The sequence below is a fragment of the Somniosus microcephalus genome, unplaced genomic scaffold (genome assembly GCF_052327205.1).
Source record: "Somniosus microcephalus isolate GS21.2 unplaced genomic scaffold, FLI_Smic_1.0 unresolved_chr2, whole genome shotgun sequence".
NCBI classification, from domain to species: domain Eukaryota; kingdom Metazoa; phylum Chordata; class Chondrichthyes; order Squaliformes; family Somniosidae; genus Somniosus; species Somniosus microcephalus.
This window is the reverse complement of record NW_028225180.1, coordinates 91941413-91959248: the sequence shown is the minus strand read 5'-3', so window position 1 is coordinate 91959248 and position 17836 is coordinate 91941413. Positions and strand designations below refer to the sequence as shown.

The 17836-nt window shown below is 55.2% G+C and overlaps 1 protein-coding gene across 3 annotated transcripts in view; it reads left to right on the top strand.

The window, feature by feature from the left end:
* Positions 1-15057, top strand: part of LOC147093029 (serine/threonine-protein kinase MARK2-like) — a 67158-nt gene extending 52101 nt beyond the window's left edge. For all 3 annotated transcript variants that reach the window (XM_085976357.1, XM_085976356.1, XM_085976355.1), the window contains 2 exons: positions 8825-8869; positions 14574-15057. In XM_085976357.1, coding sequence (XP_085832483.1) covers positions 8825-8869; positions 14574-14916 — 388 coding nt within the window. In that variant the 3' untranslated portion in view covers positions 14917-15057. The remainder of the gene's footprint in view (positions 1-8824; positions 8870-14573) is intronic.
* Positions 15058-17836: the final 2779 nt, after the last annotated feature.

Sequence of the window (17836 nt, the reverse complement as noted above, 5' to 3'; positions counted from 1 at the left end):
GGCTCAGAGCCAGGTGTGCTGTGAGGCTGGCCGCTCTCTCCCTGAGTTAGAGGCTCAGAGCCAGGTGTGCTGTGAGGCTGGCCGCTCTCTCCCTGAGTTAGTGGCTCAGAGCCAGGTGTGCTGTGAGGCTGGCCGCTCTCTCCCTGAGTTAGAGGCTCAGAGCCAGGTGTGCTGTGAGGCTGGCCGCTCTCTCCCTGAGTTAGAGGCTCAGAGCCAGGTGTGCTGTGAGGCTGGCCGCTCTCTCCCTGAGTTAGTGGCTCAGAGCCAGGTGTGCTGTGAGGCTGGCCGCTCTCTCCCTGAGTTAGTGGCTCAGAGCCAGGTGTGCTGTGAGGCTGGCCGCTCTCTCCCTGAGTTAGTGGCTCAGAGCCAGGTGTGCTGTGAGGCTGGCCGCTCTCTCCCTGAGTTAGTGGCTCAGAGCCAGGTGTGCTGTGAGGCTGGCCGCTCTCTCCCTGAGTTAGTGGCTCTGAGCCAGGTGTGCTGTGAGGCTGGCCGCTCTCTCCCTGAGTTAGTGGCTCAGAGCCAGGTGTGCTGTGAGGCTGGCCGCTCTCTCCCTGAGTTAGAGGGGAGTCTTTGTTCAGGGGCCCTTCCCATTCATCATTCAGTCACTCTGGTGCTGGAAAGCGTGTCTGCTGCACAGGACAGGACTGGACTCAGTGGCGAGGCAGCTCACAGTCAAATAGCTGATTGTAATCACTGAGGCGAAGTGCCAGTGGGTGTCGGGCCGGCGGGATCGCACTCCAGCACGACAACAGGCCGTTGGAAGGCGAGGCGGGGTGGGGAGCAGTATATCGAGAGAGAGCGGAGAGTAGACTCCGATGTTGCTGCAGGAGGCAGTGCTGAGGCTGGTAGAGGTTCACACCTTGGGGTGGCCTTTAGTTCTGCTGAGGGACCTTAGCGATTACCCCGGGGAGCAGATCATAAGGATCCAAGACTCTCAACGTTAAGTCATTTTGTGGTCCACGGAACACTGTCACCGAAACACTCGTAACAACCCCCGTAGCCAAAACACACCCTGACTCATTCACCAAGGCAGCAAGCATAGAAAGCTGGGAGCCCTGAGTGCGGAGGGAAGTGGGCCCTTAATCCCTAACCCTGAGGGGACAACATATACTTCAGTAATTGCAGGGTCTGTTGGTGCTGATCCTGGAACGATGCCAATGATCTCTCTCTACCTGCCTGTTTATACAGTATGTTGTTCTCGGTTAGCCGGAGGGTGCAGTGTGTGCTTGCTATGCCATGTAATCTACCAGAGTGGCTGCGATTAACTCTGCTCCGTCCATTCTTATCTATCTAATCGTGGCTTCTCTTCCCGCTCCCGCATCGTTACCTCTGGTGCCCCCGATGATCTATCCATGGCCCCCTCTTATTTCTCATCTACATGCTGCCCCTTGTCGACATCATCCAAAAACACAGCGTCAGTTTCCACATGTACACTGACGACACCCAGCTCTATCTCTTCTCTCGACTCCTCCACGGTCTCTAAATTGTCAGACTGCTTGTCCGACATCCAGTCCTAGAAACATAGAAGATAGGAGCAGGAGTAGGCCATTCGGCCCCTCGAGCCTGCTCCGCCATTCAATGCGATCATGGCTGATCATCCAAATTCAGTACCCTGTCCCTGCTTTCTCCCCATATCCCTTGATCCCCTTAGCCTTAAGAAATATATCTAACTCCTTGAATATATTTAATGAATTGGCCTCAACTGCCTTCTGTGGTAGAGAATTCCACAGGTTCACCACTCTCTGGGTGAAGAAATTCCTCCTCATCTCAGTCCGAAATGGCTTACCCCTTATCCTTAGACTGACCCCTGGTTCTGGACTCCCCGACCATTGCGAACAGCCTTCCTGCATCTAGTCTGTCCAGTCCTGTCAGAATTTTATAAGTTTCAATGAGATCCCTTCTCATTCTTCTAAACTCTAGCGAATATAAGCCCAATCGACCCAATCTCTCCTCATATGTCATTCCTGCCATCCCAGGTATCAGTCTGGTGAATCTTCGCTGCACTCCCTCCATGGCAAGAACATCCTTCCTCAGATAAGGCGACCAAAATTGCACACAATGCTCAAGATGTGGTCTCACCAAGGCCCTGTACAACTGCAGCAAGACATCCTTGTTCCTGTACTCGAATCCTCTCGCTATGAAGGCCAACATACTATTTGCCGCCTTAACCGCCTGCTGCACCTGCATGCTTACCTTCAGCGACTGGTGCACAACGACACCCAGGTTTCACTGCACTTCCCCTTCTCCCAATCTATTGCCGTTCAGATAATCTGCCTTCCTGTTTTTGCCACCAAAGTGGATAACCTCGCATTTATCCACATTGGGCAGATGCATGGCAGATGCAGTATAATCACCCAACCTGTCCAAATCATACTGGAGTTTCTCTGCATCCTCCTCACAGCACACACGCCCACCCAGCTTTGTGTCGTCTGCAAACTTGGAGATATTACATCTAGTTCCCTCGTCTAGATCATTTATATATATTTGTGAATAACGGGTCCTAGCACCGATCCCTGCGGTACCCCACTAGTCACTGCCTGCCACTCAGAAAAAGACCCGTTTATTCCAACTCTTTGCTTCCTGTCTGCCAACCAGTTCTCTATCCTAGTCAGTATCTTACTCCCAATCCCATGTGCTTTAACTTTGCACGCCAGTCTCTTATGCGGGACCTTATCGAAAGCCTTCTGAAAGGCCAAATACACCACATCCACTGGTTCTCCCTTATCTATTTTACCAGTTACATCCTCAAAAAATTCCAGTAGATTAGTCAAGCACGATTTACCTTTTGTAAATCCATGTTGACTTTGTCCGATCCTGTCACTGCTTTCCAAGTGCTCTGCTATTACACCTTTTATAATGGACTCTAGCATTTTCCCCACTCCCGATGTCAGGCTTACCGGTCTATAATTCCCCGTTTTCTCTCTACCACCTTTTTAAATAGTGGGGTTACATTAGCTACCCTCCAATCCATGGGAACTGTGCCAGAGTCTATCGAATTTTGGAAGATGATCAGCAATGCATCTATTTCTAGGGTCACTTCCTTAAGTATCCTAGGATGTAGATTATCAGACCCTGGGGATTTATCGGCTTTCAGTCCCATCAATTTCCCTAACACCATTTCCCTACAAATACTGATTTCATTGAGTTCCTCCCTCTCATTAGACCCTATGTTCCCCGACATCTCTGGGAGGTTATTTGTCTCCTCCTTTGTGAAGACAGAACCAAAGTATGTATTTAATTGTACGATAGCAAAATACTGCAGATGCTGGAAATCCGAAATAACAACAGAAAATGCGGGAAAAACCCAGCAGGCCAGGGCAACATCCGTGGAGAGAAAAATAGAGTCAACGTTTCGGGGCGAGCCCTTTGTCTTGACCAAGGGTTTGACCCGAAGCGTTGACTCCATTTTCTCTCCAGGATGTTGCCTGGCCTGCTGAGTTCTTCCAGCATTTTCTGTTGTTATTATGTATTTAATTGCTCTGCCATGTCTTTGTTCCCCATTATAAATTCTCCTGATTCTGACTGCAAGGGACCTACGCTTGACTTCATCAATCTTTTTCTCTTCACACATATTTATATAAGCTTTTACAGTCAGTTTTTAATGTTCCCTGCAAGCTTACTCTCATACTCTATTTTCTCCCTCTTAATTAATCCCTTTGTCCTCCTTTGCTGAATCCTAAACTGCTCCCAATCCTCAGGTTTGCTGCTTTTTCTGGCCAATTTATATGTCCTCTTCTTGGATCTTATGCTATCCCTAATTTCCCTTATTAGCCACGGTTGAGTCACCTTTTTTGTTTTATTTTTATGCCAAACAGGGATGAACAAATTCTGTAGTTCATCCATGCGACCTTTAAATGTTTGCCATTGTCTATCCACCATCAACCCTTTAAGTAACGTTCCCCAATCCATCCTAGCCAACTCGCGCCTCATACCATCGTAGTTTCCTTTATTTAAATTCAGGACCCTAGTCTCTGAGTCAAATACTACTTCACTCTCCATCTTAATGAAGAATTCTATCATATTATGATCGCTCCTCCCCAAGGTGCCTCGCACAACAAGATTGCTAATTAATCCTTTCTCATTACCTAGTACCCAGTCTAAGATGGCCTGATCTCTAGTTAGTTCCTCGACATACTGGTCCAGGAAACCATCCCGTATACACTCTAGGAATTCCTCTTCCACAGTATTGTTACTAATTTGGTTAGCCCAATCTATATGTAGATTAAAGTCACCCATGATAACTGCTGTGCCCTTATTGCACGTGTCTCTAATTTCCCGTTTAATGCCATCCCCAACCTCAGCATTACTGTTTGGGGGTCTGTATACAACTCCCACTAACATTTTCTGCCCTTGGTATTTCTCAGCTCTACCCATACAGATTCCACATCATCAGAGCTAATATCCTTCCTTACTATTGTGTTAATCTCCTCTTTAACCAGCAATGCTACCCCACCTACTTTTCCTTTTTGCCTGTCCTTCCTGAATATTGAATACCCCTGGATGTTGAATTCCCAGCCTTGGTCACCCTGGAGCCATGTCTCTGTAATCCCAATTATATCATATTCGTTTAGCTCTATTTGCACAGCTAATTCATCCACCTTATTACGAATGCTCCTCGCATTAAGACACAAAGCCTTCAGGTTTGTTTTTTTAACACTCTTAGACCTTTTAGAATTATGGTTTACTGCGGCCATGTTTGATTTACACACTTGAATTCTCTGACTTCTACTTTTGCTTTTCTCCTTCCTGTCTTTTGCTTCTATCCTTGCTTCCCTTTCCTCTGTCTCCCTGCACAGGTTCCCAACCCCCTGCCATTTTAGTTTAAACCCTCCCCAACAGCACTAGCAAACACTCCCCCTAGGACATTGGTCCTGGTCCCGCCCAGGTGTAAACCGTCCAGTTTGTACTTGTCCCACCTCCCCCAGAAACGGTTCCAATGTCCCAGGAATTTGAATCCCTCCCCCTGGCACCATTCCTCTAGCCATATATTCATCTGAAATATCCTTCTATTTCTACTCTGACTAGCACGTGGCACTGGTAGCAATCCTGAGATTACTACCTTTTGAGGTCCTATTTTTTAATTTACCCCCTTAACCCCTATATTCCGCTTTTAGGACCTCCTCCCGGTTTTTACCTATATCGTTGGTACCTATATGCACCACGACAACCGGCTGTTCACCCTCCCCCTCCAGAATGCCCTGCAGCCGCTCCGAGACATCCTTGACCCTTGCACCAGGGAGGCAACATACCATCCTGGAGGCTCATTTGCAGCCGCAGAAACGCCTGTCTATTCCCCTTACAATAGAATCCCCTATCAGTATAGCTCTACCCCTCTTTTTCCTCCCGTTCCGTGCAGCAGAACCACCCATGGTGCCAGGAGGTTGGTTGCTGCTTCCTTCCCCCGATAAGCCATCCTCCTCAACAATATCCAAAGTGGTATATCTGTTTGAGAGGGGGCTGGCCACAGGGAACCCCTGCACTACCTGCCTGTGCCTACTACTCTGCCTGGCGGTCACCCATTCCCTTCCTGCCTGTGCAGCCTTTACCTGCGGTGTGACCAACTCATTAACATGATATCCATGACATCCTCAGCATCGCGAATGCTCCAGTATGTATCCAATCGCAGCTCCAGCGCCGCAATGCGGTCTGCCAGTAGCTGCAGCTGGATACACTACCCGCACACATGGTCGTCAGGGACACAGGAAGTGTCCCTGATTTCCCACATAGTGCAGGAGGAGCATGCCACGGAGCCAAGCTGTGCTGTCATGACTTACCCTTTTAATTAATTTAAATTAAATCAAATGAATACCACCAATTGCACCACAATTAAATGATATACTCAAGGGCCCTTGTTTACTAGCACTCCCCGCTACATAACGGAGACCATAGAAACTATAACCACAAAATTAAGACCGTCTAAACTTTATAAACTATTAACCTTAACTGTCAAACTATAGAGTTGTATAAATTCTCACCTAGCCGTACTCACCCAATCAGCTGCTTCCTCTTGCCTGCGTCACTTTTTGAATCGTGACGTGGCTCTGGAATGCCGCTGCCGGTCTGCGAGACTGGTTAGCCTCTGAAAAAAGCCTGCGAAAGTGAGTTTAAGCACTCACTGAACAGCCGCTGAACAGTTCTGGATGAGCAGAAATTTTCTCCAATTAAATATTGGGAAGACCGAAGCTATTGTTTTCGGTCCCCGCCACAAACTCCGTTCCCGAGCCACCGACTCCATCCCTCTCCCTAACATCTGTCTGAGGCTGAACCACACTGTTCGCAACCTTGGGGTCATATTTGACCCTGAAATGAGCTTCCGACCACATATCCGCAGCATAACTAAGACCGCCTATTTCCACCTCCGGAACATCGCCCGTCTCCGCCCTTGCCTCAGCTCATCCGCTGCTGAAACCCTTAGCCATGCCTTTGTTACCTCTGGACTCGACTATTCCAACACTCTCCTGGCTGGCCTCCCACGTTCTACCCTACGGAAACTTGAGGTCATCCAAAACTCGGCTGTCCCGTGTCCTAACTCGCACCAAGTCCCGCTCGCCCATCACCCCTGTGCTCGCTGACCCACATTGGCTCCCGGTTAAGCAGCGCCTCGATTTTAAAATTCTCATCCTTGTTTTCAAATCCCTCCATGGCCTCGCCCCTCCCTATCTCTGTAACCTCCTACAGCCCCCCGAGATATCTGCGCTCCTCTAATTCTGCCCTCTTGAGCATCCCTGATTATAATCGCTCCACCATTGGTGGCCGTGCCTTCTGTTGCCTGGGCCCTAAGCTCTGGAATTCCCTCCCTAAACCTCTCCGCCTCGCTACCTCTCTCTCCCCCTTTAAGACGCTCCTTAAAACCGACCTCTTTGACCAAGCTTTTGGTCACCTGCCCTAATTTATCCTTATGTGGCTCGGTGTCAAATGTTTTGTCTTAAAATACTCCTGTGCAGCGCCTTGGGATGTTTTACTACGTTAAAGGCGCTATATAAATACATGTAGTTGTTGTTTAAGACGGACTCTAGATTCTGTGCCCAGTTTCGGGATATTGGACTGTTAACAGTAAATATTGTGGAAAAGCAGAGTTGCTCTGGTGGCTGTTGTTTGGAAAGACTGTGCATTATAAACGGTTTAAAGGCAGGCTGGTGAACTCAGTCCGAGCTCCTCAATGCAGCCCACAGCAGCAGCTGTCCCTTCACACCTGACCTCTTGCCCAGCCAGTGGCGGCTGGATGTTAACCAGCGGCTCGCTGTGAAGCAGTCAGACTGCATTGGAAAGCTGCCGGCGACGGCCGCCCCACACCTCGCATCTCGCACACGAGCTGCCAAACTGGGGCTGCGCTTGGGTCACGATCCGAGACAGGACAGATTGGGTATTGTGCCCGGGCGTGGGTCGCTCTGGCTGGCTGCCGCTGGAGAGGGACCCCGCGGATTCCACCAGTACACTCGGCTCATTCTGCTCCTGGTGGGACCCGCCGGCCGCTTACTGTGTCAGTGAGTCCATCAATAATACCCTGATTTACTTTCATGTTAAGCTTCACTCAGTATAACTGGAGCTCATGTTCGACTGTTGTATGAGTGGCGACCGCTTCTGTCTGTGCCAGCTCTGTTGGTGCAGAGTTCTCCCCTCACCCCGTGCATTTCACACCTCGCACACCTATTGAGTACAAAAGCAGACAAGTGATGCTGAACCTTTATAAAGCGCCGGTTAGGCCACAACTGGAGTATTGCGTCCAGTTCTGGTCACCACACTTTAGGAAGGAAGTGAAGGCCCTTGAGAGGGTGCAGAGGAGATTTACCAGAATGGTTCCGGGGATGGGGGATCTGAGCTACAGGGACAGGTTGGAGAAGCTGGATTTGTTTTCATTAGAGCAAAGGAGGTTGAGGGGTGATTTGATCGAGGTGTACAAGATTATGACGGGTTTGGATAGGCTAGACGGGGAAAGGCTGTTCCCACTAGTTGATGGTACAAGGACTCGGGGACACAGATTTAAGGTTTTGGGCAAGAGATACAGGGGGGGATGTGAGGAAAAACTTTTTTACGCAGCGAGTGGTGAGGACCTGGGACTCGCTGCCGATGGAAGTGGTGGAAGCGGAGACACGCAATGTTTTCAAGGGGAGACTGGACAGGCACGTGAGGGAAATAAACTTGCAGGGCTCCGGGGATAGAGCGGGGGAATGGGACTGACTGGATTGATCTACAGAGAGCCGGCACGGACTCGATGGGCCGAATGGCCTCCTACTGTGCCGTTATGACTCTGACTATGACCTCAACTGCAGGAAGTTGTGCGAAGTGAGAAGATTAGAAAATCACAAAAATGGGTGCCGGAGAGTTAGAACAGCAGGCACTGCTTCCAGTTGCGCTACAATAGGGGGAGCGGCCGGGGGTGGGGGGGCGGTGAGTGGGTGTGGATTGGCAGGGTAGAGATTACCACAGCCTCTAAATCACAGAACGGGCCCAGCTTTGTGAGCACCGAGTCTACCAGCTGGGAATGATGGGTTAATTGTTACCGAGGGACGTTTTTGTAGGTTGGCGGCTGCTTGTAAATTCATGGCTCTTAAAATGTGGCAAATAAGCAAGCGCTAGGTATGTTTTGGGGGTGGTAGCACTCTCGGTTAAGGGTGTGCGGTGGGGCCAGCTGGAGCCGGGTGTGGTTTTGTGGAGGGCAAGGGTTAAACTCCTCAGCCCAGACTCTGACGCCGGGGACGGTCGGTTTGGGATCGTGGTCGAGGCCGTCTGGGCCCTGCACCTCGGTCGGGTTTTATTGCAGCTTGTGTGCGAAATTGTTTCTTTTTTTTGTTCTAAATTTGAACTTTGATTATTTTTTTTTGAGGATGCCTCATGAGGGAGAGATCAGAGAGCGAGCCGAGGGCTCAAGGTGAGAATCCAATACTGTTTCTGTAAAAACCTCTACCTTCTATCACCTCTACTGAATATCCAGACTGTAAGGCTTTCTGTGAAGGGAACACGAACAAGTCCTCGCTCATGCTATGTAACAGCCTGTGGCGGCAGTGCGAAACCTCACCCACACTAAAACCAGATCCTAGCGTCACCTCCGGATTGGCTGCAATTCCAACTTGAGTTCTTCTACCCTTGCTCCCCTCCCCCCCCCCAAAGACGCTGCATCTTGCTGGGGTGCCAGTGGCCATTCTCCATTTCTGAGCCCAGGCAGTAAATGCCAGCCGACTGTTCGACTATGGAGGGCCTCGTGGCCCAGCCCGATCCCTCCGTATCCTGAGCCCCGGTTCCAGGGTGTTTGAGGCTAATTGTAAAGTGCACGTGTGTGGCTCGGTAACATACTGGGCAGTGCACCCGGTGACCTGTGGCTGCCCCTATCGTAGATGTGGAGAGCGAATCCTGATTACAGTCACCCCCTCCCTCGGTGCGGGCTGATCTGTAGAGGACTGAACAGACACTCGATCCCATGGCGTTCGATGGCTAAACATCGGCGTGCAGTTTTCAGGCGTTACCGCCGCGGGTTTGAGGCCGAGCTGCCCCGTGACCAACGTTCCCCTTAATTTCTTTTTTTTGGGAGCGCGGCCCCTTTAAGGGACTGCGCGGCCCATTCAAAATACCGCGGTTTTTCCCCATTGAAAAGCCGGCTGCGCTGGAGGTCCAGAGAGCTGCACAGCTTAACAGGAGCATTGCCCGTTTACCCTGCGGGTTTGAGGTGGGACCTCACGTGACCCTGCGGGTTTGAGGTGGGACCTCGCCTGACCCTGCGGGTTTGAGGTGGGACCTCGCGTGACCCTGCGGGTTTGAGGTGGGACCTCGCCTGACCCTGCGGGTTTGAGGTGGGACCTCGCGTGACCCTGCGGGTTTGAGGTGGGACCTCGCGTGACCCTGCGGGTTTGAGGTGGGACCTCGCCTGACCCTGCGGGTTTGAGGTGGGACCTCGCCTGACCCTGCGGGTTTGAGGTGGGACCTCGCGTGACCCTGCGGGTTTGAGGTGGGACCTCGCCTGACCCTGCGGGTTTGTGGTGGGACCTCGCCTGACCCTGCGGGTTTGAGGTGGGACCTCGCGTGACCCTGCGGGTTTGAGGTGGGACCTCGCCTGACCCTGCGGGTTTGCTCTGTGCTCTCTGGGACTTGTCCCCACCTTTCATTTAATGGGAAGGGTTGCAGTTTAGCTTAAATGAGCAAGAAAGGCGAAAGGCCCCCCCCCCCCCCCCCCACACACACCGGGAGTGTCGGAGCCAATACGCACAGAGCAGTCGGCTGAAGTAAATCTCTGCACTTTCCTCCCGTGTGCGCGCGCGGTGAGCAAGAAAGCGAGTGAGTGCTTGTGTGCACTACTTTCTCGTTAGACTGTCTCCCGCCCCCCGCACGGCCGCAGTGAATTTGTCGGCACTTGGTTACACCGCGCACCGTGATCACATCGCCGATAAATACTTGTTCGTGTCCCCTTCACGAGCGTTACGCAACTGCCGAGCAGTGCGCTTGGGCTTCCCGCTCCCTGCTGCTATTCCAGCTTCTCCCTCAGTCCCATTCATCCCAGACCAGGATCCCGTGGTTCCACCCGCGCTGCTGCCCTTGGACTCCCGGGTGGGCGAGCAGCTCGCTCCCCGGCCTCTGCCAAGATCACCGTGTAACGTGCGCTCGCAGGCTGGGCAGGAGCGAGTGACTGAGGATGGAACCTGATTTTATTTTTCCCCTCTTACCGTGCAGACGCGACCCACCCCGTGGCGGCGCCACCGAGGCAGTGACGGATGCCGAGTGGCGGGCGGAGCGGTAGGCACGGCCTGTGCTTGAATAGTCCGGCCACATCCCCTCCCTCACCACAGGGCACTGCCTGGCCGTCACTCCATGCTTGTACACCACCGTTTAGCTGGGAATGGCGGCGTGTGTGCACGTGGCGGCCTCCTGCCCATCTCTCATGTCCCTGATTCTCCACCCCCCCCCAATTTAATTCCCCGTAAGCCCCTGGATTTAGCGCTCTGCACCTCCCACAGTCTGCAGGAGCTGCGTCCCGCCCCCCCGGGACGGCGCGGTCCCGCCCCCCGGGACGGCGCGGTCCCGCCCCCCCCGGGACGGCGCGGTCCCGCCCCCCCCCCGGGACGGCGCGGTCCCGCCCCCCCCCCCCCCCCCCCCGGGACGGCGCGGTCCCACCCCCCCCCCCGGGACGGTGCTGTCCCGGGAGTCCCCGGCTCCTTTCTATCCACAGTGATACGATGGAGAGATCGCAACTCTGATCTGTGCCCTGTTTTACCCTCTGCTCACCGCTTTCCACACCCCCAGATCCCAAACCGGGAAACCCTCCCTGTGCCAGGAATCCTGGGATTTTTAACCATACGACTGACTTCTGCAAATCTTTGAAAAATAATCTATAAAAATTCCCAAATCTCGGCTTAATCACGAATTGAATTCAGTTTGATTTTCTTGGGCATTTTCTCTCTCTCTCTCTCTCTCTCTCTCTCTCTCACACTCTCTCTCGCCGTCTCTCATTGCAGCTGAATAGAAAATAACAATGATTTTAAGAACTGCTGCCTTGACCGTCCATAACCATTGTAAATGCACAGGAGGAAAGGGATTCATTTCAGAAATGATCCATCAATTGTCGCCAGTAACCAGGTTTTCCCCATTGGATACCGGGGAACGATTTCTGCCATAACCCATGACCTCACTGGCTGCGAGCGATCTACCGATTAGGAGGGGGTCTTCTCTGTACCATAATACTGGAAAAACACTGAACAAGACCCCACGAGAATCTCTGCGCTCCTCCAATTCCGGCCTCTTGAGCATCCCCCGATTTCCATCGCTCCACCGTTGGCGGCCGTGCCTTCAGCTGCCTGGGCCCCGAGCTCTGGAATTCCCTCCCTAAACCCCTATCGCCTCCTTTATTGCCCATCCCTAATTGCCCTTGAGAAGGTGGTGGTGAGCCACCCTCTTGAACCGCTGCAGTCCGTGTGGTGAAGGTACTCCCACAGCGCTGTTAGGGAGGGAGTTCCAGGATTTTGACCCAGCGATGAAGGAATGGACGATATATTTCCCCTCCTCCCCCATCTCCTCCCCATCCCCCTCTACTCCCCCCTCCCTCTACTCCCCCCTCCCTCTCCTCCCCCTCCCCATCTCCTCCCCATCCCCCTCTCTACTCCCCCCTCCCTCTCCCCCCCTCCCTCTCCTCCTCCTCCCCCTCCCCCCTCCCTCTCCTCCCCCTCCCCATCCCCCCCTCTCCTCCCCTCCCCCCTCCCTCTCCTCCCCCTCACTCTCCTCCCCCTCCCTCTCCTCCCCTCCCGCTCCTCCCCCTCCCTCTCCTCCCCCTCCCTCTCCTCCCCCTCCCTCTCCTCCCCCTCCCTCTCCTCCCCCTCCCCCTCCCTCTCCTCCCCCTCCCTCTCCTCCCCCTCCCTCTCCTCCCCCTCCCTCTCCTCCCCCTCCCCCCTTCCTCTCCTCCCCCTTCCTCTCCTCCCCCTTCCTCTCCTCCCCCTTCCTCTCCTCCCCCTCCCCCCCTCTCCCCCCCCCTCTCCTCCCCCTCCCTCTCCTCCCCCTCCCTCTCCCTCCCCCTCCCTCCCCTCCCTCTCCTCCCTCTCCTCTCCTCCCCCTCCCTCTCCTCCCCTCTCCCTCTCCTCCCCCTCCCTCTCCTCTCCTCCCCCTCCCTCTCCTCCCCCTCCCTCTCCTCCCCTCCCTCTCCCTCTCCTCCCCCTCCCTCTCCTCCCCCTCCCTCTCCTCCCCCTCCCTCTCCTCCCCCTCCCTCTCCTCCCCCTCCCTCTCCTCCCCCTCCCCCTCCTCCCCCTCCCTCTCCTCCCCCTCCCTCTCCTCCCCCTCCCTCTCCTCCCCCTCCCTCTCCCTCCCCTCCTCCCCTCCCTCCTCCCCTCCCTCCTCCCCCTCCCTCTCCTCCCCCTCCCTCTCCTCCCCCTCCCTCTCCTCCCCCTCCCTCTCCTCCCCCTCCCTCTCCTCCCCCTCCCTCTCCTCCCCCTCCTCTCCTCCCCCTCCCCTCCTCCCCCTCCCCCTCCCTCTCCCTCTCCTCCCCCTCCCTCTCCTCCCCCTCCCTCTCCTCCCCCTCCCTCTCCTCCCCCTCCCTCTCCTCCCCCTCCCCCTTCCTCTCCTCCCCCTTCCTCTCCTCCCCCTTCCTCTCCTCCCCCTCCCCCCCTCTCCTCCCCCTCCCTCTCCTCCCCCTCCCTCTCCCTCCCCTCCCTCTCCTCTCCTCCCCCTCCCTCTCCCTCCCCTCCCTCTCCTCCCCCTCCCTCTCCTCTCCTCCCCCTCCCTCTCCTCCCCCTCCCTCTCCTCCCCCTCCCTCTCCTCCCCCCTCCCTCTCCTCCCCCTCCCTCTCCTCCCCCTCCCTCTCTCCTCCCTTGCCCTCAGTCTCCAGCCCTTTGCTGTTTGAAATACCTTCTCTTAAATAATTAAATTCCTGCCCCCTCCTCACTCTCCGATTCCTTCCTGCCTCAGCACCAACTATCTCCCCCTGCGTAGTTCCCAGCTCCACACACTGAGGCCATACCTGGGCTGTTGCTGCCTCCAATGCCCCTTCGCCCTCACAATCCCCCCGGGCCTCGCTGATGCCAGTGCCCTGCCCCCTGTTCCAGACACTGACCCAGCCTTGCCTTGCAACCTGCCCCTTGCCCAGAATGCAATCCAGGAGAGGAGCGGGTAAGTTTGTGGAGCTGGGCCCATCTCCCCATGGCACAGTCTGTCTGCCGGTCTACCTCTCCGCTGCTCGCTGTCTGTAACAGGTTCTGCACCTCTCCCAAAGTCTGGTGTAGGAGCCTTCGGATTGGCTCTCGTGCCCAGTCTCCGACTGGCTTGGTGTTCCCGCGTTGTTTCTCCCATTGAGCGAGCGAGACACCTCCCGGGGCAGAGGGCTGGGCTCCGAGTGAGGCACGGAGCGGTGGGAGGAACAGGAGTGGGCTTGTCACAAACAAAGCGTAGCAATCAAACGAATGAAGTCAAAGTGGCACCGCTCTCACATGCCCTCTGCTACCTTCTCCTGGTCCTCCTTCACATAAACCTGCAGGCAATGCGACTGTGGGAGGCATCGCAGCTGAACCTGAAGCTACCCCTCCCCCGACACCCACCAGCTCACAACCAATGGATGGTGGTCAGGAGTTGGAATACCGCATTAAAAAAAACCCGCCCTCGTCCTCCCGCTCCCCCGACCCCTGCACATAGTTCAGTCGTACCTTCCCCTCGGTGCACAGCAAAGCCGGGATCTTCTGGGCAGTGTGGTGTGGGCAAGTGGGGCTGAGGTCTTTAAGATAGTGAAAGGTTCGAGAGGGTCGGCACAGAGAAGCTGTTTCCATTGTGGGGGAGACCAGAACTAGGGGCCATCAATATAAGATCGTCACTAATAAATCCAATCGGGAATTCAGGAGAAACTTCTTTACCCAGAGAGTGGTGAGAATGTGGAACTCGCTGCCACAGGGAGTGGTTGAGGCGAATAGTATCGATGGATTTAAGGGGAAGCTGGATAAACACATGAGGGAGAAGGGAATCGAAGGATATGGTGATGGGGTGAGATGAAGAGGGCGGGAGGAGGCCCGAGTGGAGCAGAAACATGGCACGGAGCAGGTGGGGCCGAATGGCCTGTTTCTGTGCTGTAGACTCGATGTAATATTAATTCTAACGGGGTTGCTCTGATCCTCCAGATCGAACCTGAGCGGGGAAAAGGACGAGAACAAAGATGCCAAACCTCGGTCGCTGCGCTTCACGTGGAGCATGAAGACGACGAGCTCGATGGAGCCCAACGAGATGATGAAAGAGATCGGCAAGGTGCTGGATGCCAATAACTGTGAGCACGAGGGGCGGGAGAGGTACATGCTGTTCTGCATGCACGGGGACCCCACCAAGGACAGCCTGGTGCAGTGGGAGATGGAGGTGTGCAAACTGCCCCGGCTCTCCCTCAACGGAGTCCGCTTCAAACGCATATCCGGCACCTCCATGGCGTTCAAGAACATTGCGTCCAAAATAGCCAACGAGCTGAAGCTGTAAGGAAGGCTGGCCGGACCCGTCGGGGGAGGCTGGAGAAGCTCGGGAGAAATGTGAGGGACTCCCGCTGACACTTTCTGGCCTCGATTCTCTCTCCTTTTTGTGATTATTGCATTAGTGTTTTTAAATTTATTTTTTAGTTGATTTTTTTTATCTGACTGATCATGTATTGCACACATTCTCGGCACGTTGCCGCAGTGGGGTGTCAGTCCGTCAAACCCCCCTCTCCCATCCCCCCCCCCCCCCCCACACTCTCTCCCTATCCCCTCTTCCCTGCCCACCCCCCTCTCCCCTCCCCCCCTCTCCCTCTACCATCCCCCTCGCACCCTCTCCCCTTCCCCCCGCATCCCCTCTCCCCCCGCCCACTCCCCTCCCCCCACCCTCTCCCCTCCCCCTCGCACCCTCTCCCCCAGCCCCACACCCTCTCCCCATCCCCCCTCTTCCCCCCCGCATCCCCTTCCCCCCCCCGCACCCTCTTCCCCTGCCCACCCCCCTCTCCCCTCCCCCGCCCCACACCCTCTCCCCAGCCCCCCTCTTCCCCCCCCCCCGTATCCGCTCTCCCGCACCCTCTCCCCCCCGCAACTTCTCCCCTCCCACCCCCTCTCTTCTCCCCGCCCCCACCCCCCGCACCTCCTCTCTCCCCCCCCCCCCCCGCACCCCCTCTTTCCGCCCCCCCCTCCCCCCCCCCCCCCCCCGTACGTGTCAGATGGGCAGACACGGAGCCCGTAACCAGGGACTTGTGTCTCCGGCAGCGCATTACACTAACTTACCGTAGCAAGCTAACGAGACCCGGTTTATTGTTCGACTCCTGTGTGACCCGGGAGGGAGAAGGCGAGGAGGAGGGATGCCTGTAATCTTAGCACAGAGATGCCTAATTGGAGCATTTGATTCATTTGTGGGTTTAAAAAAAATGGCAAAATAGCTCTCGTTCCCCCGCCTTCTCCACCCCTCCTTTCCCCTTCTCCCTTCCCCTTCTCCCCCCTCCTTTCCCCCTTTCCCTTCTCCACCCCTCCTTTCTCCCTTCCCCTTCTCCCCCCCCCCCCCCCCCGTCTCCCTATGGGTGAGATGCCACCCGGTGTGGCACTGTGCCAAACAATCCAGCTTTGATTCCCCGGGGTCTCTGCTCCATTAGTCGGTGGGTCTCTCTCTACCTGCGGCCTGGCTCAGAGAGGAAAGGACGAGAGAAATGAGCCAAGGTTCCTTCTCCTGATCCCCGAAAGTCCCACCTGTGGATGTCAACTGGCGACCGAATCTGGCTCGGCTGTGATGCCTTCAGCAGGTGAATAGCCAGCCAGGCTCTCTGCCCAGTCCCGCGCGTGGACAGTGGTGGAGGAACGAGGCGGGGGGGGGTGTGGGTGGGGCAGTGCTGGCTCTCGGACCGCACCCCCACGGTCAGCGGGTACGAACACGACTCCTCCCCTGCTCCCGGAGCACAGTTACACTACATACCGACACTGTCTGCTGTGGCCGGGAGCGGGGAGGCCCAGGGTTGGAGCCGGAGCCAGAGCCGGTGTTTGAAACCTGTTCTCTTCCTGTGAAGCCAGAGTTTGGAGCACTGCATCCCTGCACAACACAATTTAATAATCATGAGCCTTTTGAAATCGTAGTCCACTCGACGTCCTCCCTCCCATTGAGATTGATTTTGTGAATAGTCCCTTTTAATAGTTTGTACACCCCTGTCTGGGCCTCTTCCTGACCCACAGCAGCACAGATAAGGTTGGGGGGGGGGGGGGGGCGGATTTGCTTTTGAAGTCTTGCTCTGAGATTCTGAAAGAGTTTTTCTTTAATTTTAAATGAACTAATGCAGCCTCGTCCTGTTTTCAGAATCTGATGTTACTGTCTTGTTTTTTTTTAAATTAATTAAAAGGTAGATGAATCACAAATTATTGGGAACTATTCTTTATCCAGCTGATTGTCGGCACTCCCAGAATTTTCACTGATTCCAATGCCATCACATTCCTGTGGGGTCTTTCCTTCCTTCCTTCCTTCTGGCTCCTCGCCCCAGCCACAACCTCGTCACCTCACCGAGTAGGTTAACCGTGTTGGGCTCCCCGGGCAGGGATTTCTCCCGGTACCCTGACCAAAATTCTTCCCTAACCAATGCCAATTAAATGGCCGTTCGCTTCTGGGTTGTTGGATGTAAAATGGTGGCAGTGTTTGCCCACAGTCACTGCGATTAGTTCATTGTATTGTATGTGAACATTGTTGGGGCATTCTCAAGAGATGTGATAAGGCCCGCTATAAATATCTCCGGTCTCACTGTAATCTCCACCTCGCGCTCTCTGTCTCCACCTGCCCACAGAGTGAAAGGATTATATTTCCCTGGTCTTTTTGCTCCTCCTGGTATTGTCCCTGCTCCCTGGGTGCCCCTGAGCCCAGACGGTGTCGGTGGCAGAGAGTCGGGCAAGGATCAGCGGGTGCCCACACCCCCCGCGCTCCAGAAAGCACCGACTCCCCTCCCGACAGCTCCAGCCCAGTGTGACCCTCACGACCCTCACCCCAAATAACACCAGGAGCTGATGTCAAGCTTCACATTGGAGCTGTCCCCAGCGAGGGAGCTCCGGGTTAGACAAGGGACAGGACGACCATCAGCTTATTCTGCCCAACATCCTGTTCACTGATGCAACACAGCAGATTCTGGTCCCGTTCCCTTTCACGTGGATCCGGCCCGGGATTTGTGAGCTGGGGGGGGAAGTGGTTGAGCGAGGGGGCAGGGCGGTGAGCAAGGGGGCAGGACGGGGGAGCGAGGGGGCAGGACGGGGGAGCGAGGGGGCAGGGCGGGGAGCGAGGGGACAGGACGGGGGAGCGAGGGGACAGGGCGGGGGAGCGAGGGGGCAGGGCGGGGGAGCGAGGGGACAGGACGGGGGAACGAGGGGGCAGGGCGGGGAGCGAGGGGACAAGACGGGGGGGCGAGGCACAGTTA